The 12,014-nt window shown below is 39.7% G+C and overlaps 1 protein-coding gene across 3 annotated transcripts in view; it reads left to right on the top strand.

Moving 5' to 3' along the window:
• The window catches only part of UHRF2 (ubiquitin like with PHD and ring finger domains 2), a 123,302-nt gene that overhangs the window by 98,967 nt on the left and 12,321 nt on the right, over window positions 1–12,014 (top strand). For all 3 annotated transcript variants that reach the window (XM_075596543.1, XM_075596526.1, XM_075596535.1), the window contains exons 6-9: window positions 3,603–3,712; window positions 6,344–6,530; window positions 9,986–10,109; window positions 11,540–11,647. In XM_075596543.1, the coding sequence (XP_075452658.1) occupies window positions 3,603–3,712; window positions 6,344–6,530; window positions 9,986–10,109; window positions 11,540–11,647 (529 nt within the window). The remainder of the gene's footprint in view (window positions 1–3,602; window positions 3,713–6,343; window positions 6,531–9,985; window positions 10,110–11,539; window positions 11,648–12,014) is intronic.

Genomic DNA, 12,014 nt, shown 5'->3' with positions numbered 1-12,014 from the left:
GAAAATGAAAGCTCTGGAAATTCAAACACTTTTATACATTTTCAGCATTCCCTTTTTTATTTTTGAATATTTATGTTTGGAATGACTTTGAGTTCACGTTAAAGCAGCAGATGCGTTTGCTTGCTTCTTTTTGACCTTTTTGCTTTAGTTTACCTAAATCCCGGGCTGCAATGGAGAATACCGGTGCTCTACAGGGCCCCCCCTTGTCCCTGAGAAATTTGTGGGTTTTTTTGCGCCAGTTTTCACCCCCCCCAAAAAAGCAACAAACATGGCAGCAGGGTCACCAATAGAACGCTGACCATGTCAGCCATTTTGAAACTTGCGAATGGACGGCTGGTTCAACCACGGATGAGCTTCAGGATGGGGCTCAAGTAAGTTAAAAAAAATCCGTGTGTGCCGAGCACGCGCATTTTAAGTGAAACTTCTATGTTTTTTGTCACTGTTTTGTCTCCTAAATTGTATTTGTGTAGGTGATGTTTTTAATTAAAAATCAAAATGTAATTTCATTGACAAAACGCAAAGAAATTTGACATAGAACGCGTGTGCTCTGCACTCCACCCCCGTATTGGCTATTTACACCAACTGTGAATTCCTCGTCTGTGTGTGTGTGTGAGACAGTGTCTGTGTGAGACAGTGTCTGTGTGAGACAGTGTCTGTGTGAGACAGTGTCTGTGTGAGACAGTGTCTGTGTGTGACAGTGTCTGTGTGAGACAGTGTCTGTGTGAGACAGTGTGTGTGTGGTCTTAGCTCTGTGTCTTCTTCTCCTCTGGTGCTGCTGCTGCCCATGCGCAATGCGCTGCCGAGATCCAGAGGCCTCTGCGCATGTGCACCGGCCGGAGTATTCTTCTGCGCATGCGCAAAGACCGAGGACCCTTCTGTCTTTGGAGAACAGTTTGAAGCGTAGGATAGCGTCTGCGCATGCGCTGATGGCACGCATGCACAGGGCTCTTGTCCCTGGTGATGGCACACATACGTTGAGGTGATGATACGCATGCGCAGGGAAATTTTACTTTCAGCACATGCGCAGTGGTAGTCACAAACAGTAATTGTGCGCCTGCATGCTGGATGGGGAAGACGGAGAGAGGACATGCACAGATCGCCGTGTGCTGGATGCGGGAGACAGATCAATGGACTGCAGGAATGGAGGTGAGTGTTGGTGAGGGCGGCCTAGTGGCCTCATCTGCCAGCACTGACATCACTTGCATAACATACTTGTGTCTCCTAGAAAGGCGATTTGATGCCTGCAAAGAAGTTTCACTTAAAAAATAAATAATAAAGTAGGCGGATTGCTGTTTTAATCAATATCTGTGAGTTAACAATCTGCTTTTTATATATATATATATATATATATATATATATATATATATATATATACCATAATACTGAGTTAAGTTATGGTGAGTAAAAAAAGTGACAAAAACCCTCCACAGGAAAGCAAATATGCAAATACAACTGTATGCTCATCTGCATGTCTTAGGCAGGTCTGCAACCCCGCCTTTCCCCATTATCACCCAGCATACAGCACTTCCACTGCAGCAAGGGATTCTGGGAAATGACATGCAAAAGAGCACACAGTGTCACTTTTTGCCTCAAAAACCATTTTTAACATGGTTCCCTATAGGCTGAAGCTTGCTGCATGGTCACAGCTTTGAGCACAGCCAGGGTTAAGGTGCATACCCAGAAAACCACCCACAGACAGCTGTTTCGACCTTGATGGGTCTCATCAGTGTGGGGTTGATTTTAACTGGATATGCATAAGAGGCTATGGGATGGGCTATACTATAATACTGAGTTAAGTTATGGTGAGTAAAAAAAAGTGACAAAAACCCGCCACCAGAAAGCAAATATGCAAATACAACTGTATGCTCATCTGCATGTCTTAGGCAGGTCTGCAACCCCGCCTTTCCCCATTATCACCCTATAGGGAACCATGTTAAAAATGGTTTTTGAGGCAAAAAGTGACACTGTGTGCTCATTTGCATGTCATTTCCCAGAATCCCTTGCTGCAGTGGAAGTGCTGTATGCTGGGTGATAATATATATATGGCGAGTAGATTTTTTGGTGATTTGTCAACCACTGTGTATATATATATATAAAAGGATGCTGTGTATATATATATAAAAGGATGTTTCCCCATTTCACCCAGTGGACCCCGGGCCAACCCTGCGCTCACCACTGGTACTTGGACATTGGGGAAGCACAGTTGAGCTCCAGGGAACCAGTAAGATTAAATGCGCCTTTGACTTATCTCCTGAAATAAGTATACCTACATTAAAAGTTAGTAGTACAGCATGGGATTTCAGGGTACACTTTTTCTGTTAAAGAAAAGGCATCGCAGTTTGAATCTCATTTGAAAAATCTTTGTTATATTTATGCGAATAGAACATGTGTTGATTTTTGAACCAGCTATTCCGTCTAGCTTTACATTTTTTAACTTACCTGAACACGCGGTGGGCCCTTGGAGCTCATCCGTGTTCCCTCTTCTCCAACACTCTCCTAATTTCAGGAGCGACACATCCGGTTGTCAACCAATCAGGCTAGAAGATTCAAAATGGTCACAAGGTTAGGGCTCACTCCAGCGGCCACTAGAAAAGCCACAATGTAATCGGGAGATACCGTTGCCGATTTCTATTAGTGATCCCTCTCCCATGTTTGAAGTCCAATTGCCAGATATAGAGGGGTTTTTTTTGTATCAAACTGGCACAAAAAAGTATCTCAGGACCCATACAGCGCCGTGGGACCTCTGGTTTAGGTAATCTAAAAAATAAAACAGCCAGCACGGGGAACTGCTGCTTTACAGCAGATCCATTTTTTGGAATGTAGTTGAAAATACCGGTGAAAGTGCTGTTGATCATAGGTAATGGCTGATTGTATTTAGGGAAGGAGCCCTACTGTGTAATAATATAATTTATAATACAATATTAGTAATAAAAGGGAAATATAAGCAGAACTGAAGATTGGCGTTTCGGTGAATCATCCTGGTAATGATCCTTCATGGTGCAGTCTCACCTACTCTAGACTTTATCCAATTGGGGGCACAAGAGGTCATGCACTAGTATGAATATTCCGTTACGGTCAATTAAAGCTTTCTACACACATTTTGAGAACAACTTGGAAATACATCTTTCAGCACTCCTTTGAATAGCTCTGAAATATCATTTACCGCATGTCTTAAGATTGACTGTATCTATGATTAGTTATTATTGGTAATACAGAAACATCAACCCTACCAACTTTATGGCACAATGCGATTCAGGGCCAACATATCGCTCCTTGTACCAGTTCAAAACACATCCCGTAAAGTTGATAGGACTGGTGTTGATGTCGGATCATTGACCGTATCTACCTAAAGAAATGCATTAAGGGACATTTATTCATCGGGGTGCTGGGAGATTTATTTTTGCGTTGCTTTGGTTCCAGTAAACTAAAGGGGTGATGTCAATCTCAGCGCACCCAGTACTCTGGAGTGCTTTTCTTAGCAAGTTTGGTGAAATATTATAAATAGCGCATCTTGTTTAATAAAAGGATTTACAACAATTAACACACCTGGGTTCCAGGAACTGAAACAATTTGTAAACTTCAATCTTTTTTTTTTATTTCAGTTCTTCAGAAGATTCGAAAAATGAATTCAAGATTCTTTTTCCAGAGGAAATGTACAAAATAGAGAAACCTGGAGCTTACCCATTGACATTTATGGATGGAGAATTTAAAAGTAAGCTTTTTTTTAACAAATTTAGTGACCCTGTACACGTGGTCTATCAGTGGGACATTTTATACAATGAATGATCTTGGAGGAACATTGCTACAGTAGTTTTATTGAATACACTTAATTAATAAAACTTTTTCAGTAGAGTTTGACTGGCTAACAACAAAAATATACTTTTTTTTTCTCTTGCTACCCAGCTATTGTAAAGATACAGTATGGGACTTAGAAATGTTTTACATCACATCACCCTGCAGACGTACTTACCAAAACACCCTCCTACTGTCTCTGTACGTTCTTCCTACCTACCAATTAGATTGTAAGCTCCTCGAAGCAGGGACTCCTTTTCCTAAATGTTACTTTTATGTCTGAAGCACTTCTCCCCTTTGTGTTATTTATATTATCTGTTATTTATATGATTATCACGTATTTTACTGCTGTGAAGCGCTATGTACATTAATGGCACTATATAAATACATACATACATACATACAGTACATACATACATACATACAGTTGTGTGAAAAAGAAAGTACATCCTCTTTGAATTCTATGGTTTTACATATCAGGACATAATAACAATCATCTGTTCCTTAGCAGGTCTTAAATGTAGGTAAATACAACCTCAGATGAACAACAACACATGACATATTACACTGTCATGATTTATTTAACAAAAATAAAGCCAAAATGGCGAAGCTATGTGTGAAAAACTAAGTATACCCTTACTGCTTCCATAGGAATTAAGATGCTAAGTAGCAGACAGATGCTGCTAATCAAATGCCCTTGATTAATTGATCATCAGCAAGTGTGACAACCTCTATAAAAGCCAAAGTTTTAGCAGTTTGCTGGTCTGGAGCATTCAGGTGTGTGTTAACACAATGCCAAGGAGGAAAGACATCAGCAATGATCTTAGAGAAGCAATTGTTGCTGCCCATCAATCTGGGAAGGGTTATAAGGCCATTTCCAAACAATTTAAAGTCCATCATTCTACAGTGAGAAAGATTATTCAAAAGTGGAAAACATTTAAGACAGTTGCCAATCTTCCCAGGAGTGGACATCCCAGCAAATTCACCCCAAGGTCAGACCGTGCAATGCTCAGAGAAATTGCAAAAAACCCAAGAGTTACATCTCAGACTCTACAGGCCTCAGTTAGCATGTTAAATGTTAAAGTTCATGACAGTACAATTAGAAAAAGACTGCACAAGTATGGTTTGTTTGGAAGGGTTGCCAGGAGAAAGCCTCTTCTCTCTAAAAAGAACATGGCAGTACGGCTTAAGTTTGCAAAGTTGCATCTGAACAAACCACAAGACTTCTGGAACAATGTCCTTCGGACAGACGAGACCAAAGTGGAGATGTTTGGCCATAATGCACAGCGCCACGTTTGATGAAAACCAAACACAGCATATCAGCACAAACACCTCATACCAACTGTGAAGCACGGTGGTGGAGGGGTGATGATTTGGGCTTGTTTTGCAGCCACAGGACCTGGGAACCTTGCAGTCATTGAGTCGACCATGAACACCTCTGTATACCAAAGTATTCTAGAGTCAAATGTGAGGCCCTCTGTCCGACAGCTAAAGCTTGGCCGAAATTGGGTCATGCAACAGGACAATGATCTCAAGCACACCAGCAAATCTACACCAGAATGGCTGAAAAAGAAAAGAATCACGGTGTTGCAATGGCCCAGTCAAAGTCCAGACCTCAACCCTATTGAAATGCTGTGGTGGGACCTTAAAAGGGCTATGCATAAACAAATACCCACAAATCTCAATGAACTGAAGCAACGTTGTAAAGAAGAGTGGGCCATAATTCCTCCACAACGATGTGGGAGACTGATAAAATCATACAGAAAACGATTACTTCAAGTTATTGCTGCTAAAGGTGGTTCTACAAGCTATTGAATCATAAGGTATACTTAGTTTTTCACACATGGCTTCTCCATTTTTGCGTAATATATATGTATGTATGTTATTTCTGTTTGACCTGCTGAGTCTGCTGACGCCAGTGCTGTCTCTCCCGTCCATCCATGCCTTGTGGCCTCTCAGTTTCCCAGGCTCTGAGGTTCCGCCCACCGCCAATGTCACAGCCTGGCAGGACTGACTGCTATCGCTGACCTTACTGCTCCACCTTAGTGACGACTCACAGTTTCTTGTGCGTTTTATTCAGAGGGTTCTATTGCTTAATGCTACACTCCTACTTATAGCTAATTAAGTCCATTATCCTCCAATGGTTATTCAAATAATCCTTTTTTCCCATACAGTACTTCAACACCGTCCTCCATTAACTAAAAATGTTTGTATAAATGTCATATTTGATAACAAATAGCAAAATGGAAACATTGTTACACATTCAATATAAGACAATAACAAGTATACAAAGTAACAACTTGTGTATTTTGTATGTCTTGTGTCTGATTTACTAAATCAGAGATAGTGTCTTCAGTTTCAATACCTTCCTCCTACTGTATGTCGGTCTGTAAATCAGGCCCGGAAGACTCCTTACATCCCATTCCCTCTTCTGGCGAGGGAAAGTGTCTTGTAATAGCCTTGCTTAGTAAATATGGGCCTATATGTTTATGCCCGAAACGCAGGCCTAGTCGTGTACTGTGCTGCACACATGAATCTCTTTGTATTGCAGGGAAGAGTGGCCCTGAATGTAAGCACTGCAAGGCAGATCCAGAGACAGAATGCAGATTCTGTTCTTGTTACTTGTGCGGTGGAAAACAGGATGCCCATATGCAGCTTCTATGTGATGAATGCAACATGGCCTACCACATATACTGCCTGAATCCCCCATTATCCAAGATACCAGAAGATGAAGACTGGTAAATATATGTAGAGAAATTAAAGCGGCCTAGCTTGTGTCGACTTTTTTTCTTTAACACTTTCTCCGGTCATTATTGCGGATTCACTTCGGTTATAACAAAGAAGACGGTATTGACATCCCTAAAGATATTTGAATCTCTTCACTGCCAATGAGCCAGTGGCTTGTTGTCTATCATGCTATGTATCTGTTTAGGTTTATGTAATAAGCTTCTCTGGTAACATACATGTATAAGCAGAAATAAAACAAAATGGCAGCTTCCACATACCTTTGGAGATGGCACCCAACATATTTGTCACCATTATTTTTTTCCAATATTTTTTTATTATTTTACTTAAATAAATTAACATCTTACTTACATGTACAATTTTGATAAAGGGACAATATTTATACATCTATCTTAGTAAAAACAATTATCTTCATAACAATTTTTCTTTACTATTTTCTGTATGTTGCATATCAATATATAAATCGCTTTGGATTCTTTTAATTTCAAATTATTTTAATTTTTTTAACATAGAAAAGATAAAGAAAAAGGATAGATAAAGATGGGACCAGAGAGGAAAGGAATGGGAAGGGGAAGGAATGCTTAAGGGCTAAAAGGTAAAAGAGACAAGGGATAACAATCAACCATGATCGGGATTCTACCTAAAAACCGGAGGCCACAGTTCCCATACCTTATAGAAATTATCTAATTTTTTATTAAGTTGAGCTGAAAGTTTTTCCATTAATTTAACTTCATTCACTCTTTTAATTATTGTATGTCTCAATGGTACATTTATATTCTTCCACGCCGCTGCTATAGAGCAACGGGCTGCTGTAAGAACAATAGAGATCATTTTTCACATCGTATTAGATACCTCTTCAACAGGCGTTGCTAATAAATAATAAAATCCCCATTTTTAAGGACTATGAGGAAGGGAACATGTATACTATCTGTGCCACCCAAAGATGGTAACTGTGTGATACCAAGTTGAATGACTAATTGTCTGTAAAAAAAGCAGTTCCAAATGCTCTGTCGCAGATATTAAATAGACCTCATTACAAAATCTTCTATTGGTGTCAAATATTGTAAAGCGGTCTTTTAGAAATGCTCTGTAAATCAGCTCAGATTTCTGTATCTTTGGATATTTTTTTTTAGCACTGACCTTCCCCAAGTGAAAGCAGTTTGTATTCTATATCGTATGGAAATGCTTTCACCGCCAATATATGTTTTTAAGTGGAATTCCACCTGTAGGGATAGGCACTTCTTATAGGATGTCAACGTACACATGTTTTGCTCTTTATTTAATTTTGTATTGGAAACAGCTAGTCAGGCTCTCTTGAACCAGGGATGACCGGTTTCATTCTGGGGTATTAGCTATAATCAGCATGGTAGCTTAGGTTTGAAATAGTTCAACTAAAATTTTTTGTGTGGGGGGGGGGCGAATAGAAGTTTTCTTAGCCAAACACACTGGTGTTAGTTCGATCTTTACGTATAAAGAGTAAATCAAATATGCAACTTATATAGAGAGGTCAATTCACATCTTGCACAAGTATCGGGATATTGAGTACACAGTAGTCCTAGACTCGTCTAGAGGTTCACCCTAAGTGGAATCTGTTGTTGCACATAAGCAGGAATTTACAACACAAACAAGTGTAGTGCTATTTATGTTTTGTTGCTATTCTTATTTCAAGGCATAGTGTTCTTCACACAATGCATAAATCCAAGGGTTGCTTGTTTTGAAAAAATGTTGGCCCTATATTTTTTTTACAGAATAGGAACCTCTGGGTTGCTAGACCTGAACTGCACTTTTTTCATCTCAGGGGACGCCCTGGTTCCAGAGATACTTACCAGTGAGCATACTAGCGTTTCATTCCCCCTCCTGGGGAAACAAAATGGCGGTTTAAATGGGCTATCAAAATCAATAACGGATGTTAGTTTCCCTGAGGTTAATGCCTATCCACAAAGCTAATTATTTGCAGCTACAAAAAAAACAGTAGTATATCTCAGAATAGGTTTAACACCATGTCAAGCTAGGTCTGCCTTGCATTAGATTTAAATAACATTGCGTTAAACCAGTGTTACTCCCATCAAGTGAGCGATTGTGAAAGATTGGGAGTAACCTCACCTTTAGCTATGACCTAACTGGCGTCTCGTTAAATCTCTGCGGTAACTATAACGGAGCTCTGTGCAACGCGTTGTTAGAGGGAACAACTATTTTGCATATCATTAGCACTAACGTCCGTTATACTTAACGCAATGGCCGTTCCGAAACAAAAACGGCACTTAATGCTGGTTTAGTGAGCACTAAAAATACCCATCGGCACTTAACAAGGTGTTGGCCTAAGTTAACTCCTCATTAAAACATTAATGAACCTGGGACAACAAACAAATAAAAGAAAGATGCGAAAAAAATGTGAATATTGTCAAATGAAACGCATTATATGTGAACTTCCAAAGCACAGAAACATTCATGTATAGTTAGAGATGCGCAAACCCCTCGTGTTTTAGTTTGCACATTTTAATTTAATTTTGCTAAATTTTCGTGGCAGTTTTTAAATTGAAAAAAAAGGGCGCACGTTTTTTTGTTGCACAGTTTCATTTAAAAAAACTTAGGTTACTCGACACGTGACTGTGTACATCAGGGTCACATGACACAGCAGATTTTTAGAGTTAAACATTGCCATTGCCATTGCCATTGCCATTGCCATAGGGAGTGGCTCAGTGAGTAAAGACACTGACTGGCACTGAGTTTGAAGCAGGGGAGCCTGGTTCACTTCCCAGTGCTGGCTCCTTGTGACCTTGGGCAAGTCACTTTGTCTCCCTGTGCCTCAGGCACCAAAAAACAGAGCAAGGACCTGTGCCTTCAAAATGTCTCTAAGGCTGCGGTGGGCGGCACGTGCACAGCGCTAACCGCGATCTGCGGTCTCCAGGAGAAGAGGGAGCTTGCGACGGGAGGGGGCGTGGTCGGGGATTTGCAAGGGCGTGGCCAACATGTCACGCGGCAGGTTCACCCTGCCACGCCTCCGTCGCAAGGTTTAAACTCAATTTCATTGATGGGCGGTGCTTACACGCACAGCGCACGCCGTGCCGCACGCTGTGGCAGTGACTGGGACCGCAGCCTAAAGCGCTACATAAAATAAGCAGCCTATACAAGAATATGTTATTATTATTATTATTATTATTATGTGAATGTTTTTCATTAAAACCCCCCCCCCCCCAGCAATTTCATAGAATTTGCTAACAGTTACCACATCTCTACATATGATACCTGTTACAATACCGTAATTCATGATATAATGTAATATAGTAGCAGTGATCAAAATTGCTGTAAGCATGGAATTTTATATCCAAAGGGAAACCAATGTTTAATGATGTTATTATATTGTGCCAGGCAGTACTGACATGAGACCAAAAGATGTTGTAGATACAGCTTGGAAATGATAAAGTAATGCACATAATGATTATTTTAGGTATTGCCCTTCCTGTAAAAATGATGCCACTGAAGTGGTGAATGCTGGTGAGAAACTCAAGCAGAGCAAAAAAAAAGCAAAGATGCCTTCAGCTAGCACTGAGAGCCAGAGGGACTGGGGCAAGGTATAGTATGAGCTATTTTCTTCCTTACCTGTAGCAATGTTAATCTTTGTGTCCAGCTCTTTTGAAAGTTTTGTGTAATGTTCCTTTCCAAGGTATTTTGTGTACGTGTTGCAGATGTTCTTTCTTTACAAATTCAGGTGGGATGTATAATCTTTTCTGAATAATATGGGTTGTGTAAGGAACCATCAAAAGCTTTTCTTTGAACAAAGAACAATCCGCTCTTTATTTCTTCTGCAGCTGGAGCTATGGGGCATAGAATTAGTTCGGCTTCCTTTACTCCTGCATGCAAAACAAGTGCAAAAATGAAAAGCATTGGGCTTTTTTCGCTTTTATAAATCTGGTGCTGTCTTTTGGCCCCAATGTTGCCCCCGTTTTGCAGCTGGGATTTTTTGATGCAAGTGTGCCTTCCATGTTTGGTAAGGAAAGCACAGCTTGTGTTTAGGATACTGACTGTACCGACTTAAATGAAACCTATTACAGTAATATGTTTGTGGTAGATCAATAAAACGCTATACATTGGGCGATTTGTATCAAATAGGGGCAATTTGCTCCAAAACACAGAACAACAATTTTAATGTGCATCACTTTGCACTGGGGATATAAGGGACTAAGTATAAAGATTTGTTAAATAATGTGTGGAGTATGTAAATTTGTCGCAAATGGTAATGAAACCCAATTAAATGTACCTGAATTATGAAGATATATTCATTTTTTCCTCTTACCATTATCTTCTTATTTAACCATTAGTCAAATGCACAGTTCATTAATTACACAAATTGGTGACTAGTAAAGCCTCAGAGCGACTATGTTCATACAGTGCATATGGATGCACTACGGAGTGTTTGTGACGACTTACATTTGTTGTCAAGAAAAACTTGACAGACAATTTTGATGCATTGATGACACTCAACAGCGTTTTTAAGATGACGTATTTTCATACAGTATGTGCGCCACAGACAGCTTTCAACTCCACCTCTTTCTCCACCCCGTAGCATCATTTTTTTACTTTATGAATAAAAGTGTTTAATCGGATTTCTGTTCGAATTAGTATTGGTCCTTAAATTATATTATTTTGCGGCTGGATAACACTTGTTACTCTCTACAGCATTTCTGATGCAGAATTATCTTTAGCAGCAGTGAATTAAAAAAAAAAAAGTGTAGTGCTATTATACTGTAATACTTTACCACAATAACACAATTGGGGAATGCTTCTTGGTACACAGCCTGCAAAAGTTTGTTGCACTATGAATAAAGAGGAAGGGAATTTGAACGAGAAAGTTATAAATGAACGATTGCGTCTTTCTTTCACGGCCTTATTTTCTGTATTTGTACAATGATCTGCGATGTCCCTATATATTGATACATTGAAAAATTACAACTCACTGCTGACCTTGATTGTGCTAACACTGCCTTCTTTGCGGCTGCTTCAGGGAATGGCCTGCGTTGGTCGTACTAAGGAATGTACCATCGTCCCATCGAATCACTATGGACCTGTTCCTGGTGTTCCTGTCGGTGCAGCCTGGAAATTTCGAGTGCAGGTATTACATGGGGAGAGTTCTTGTGCCAAGAGCAAATGTAAATCTGGTAGTAACCTTATCATTTTATCTTCGCCACATAGCATTTAGCTATTCAATAATTGTACAAATAAAAATAAGTCAAATCAGATGGTGACAGTTTTCTGCACTGTGTTATATGGTTTTACAAGTATTTTGGAGACCTACCGTTCTGCATGCCTGAAGATACCTCCAGGCCAACTATTTTTTTTAACATTTAACTGAAAAATTGGACGCTAAAAAGCAGAACAATACATAGACATGGAGAGGAAGAAAAAGCTTAATAAAAGGCTTGAAAATTATATAAAAAAAAAATTGCTGCTTTGTGCAAATCTTGATACAAAACTATATG

This window comes from Ascaphus truei, chromosome 1 (assembly GCF_040206685.1).
Source record: "Ascaphus truei isolate aAscTru1 chromosome 1, aAscTru1.hap1, whole genome shotgun sequence".
In the NCBI taxonomy this organism is placed as follows: domain Eukaryota; kingdom Metazoa; phylum Chordata; class Amphibia; order Anura; family Ascaphidae; genus Ascaphus; species Ascaphus truei.
Note: the sequence above shows the minus strand (reverse complement) of the source record. Positions and strands in the feature narration are given on the sequence as shown.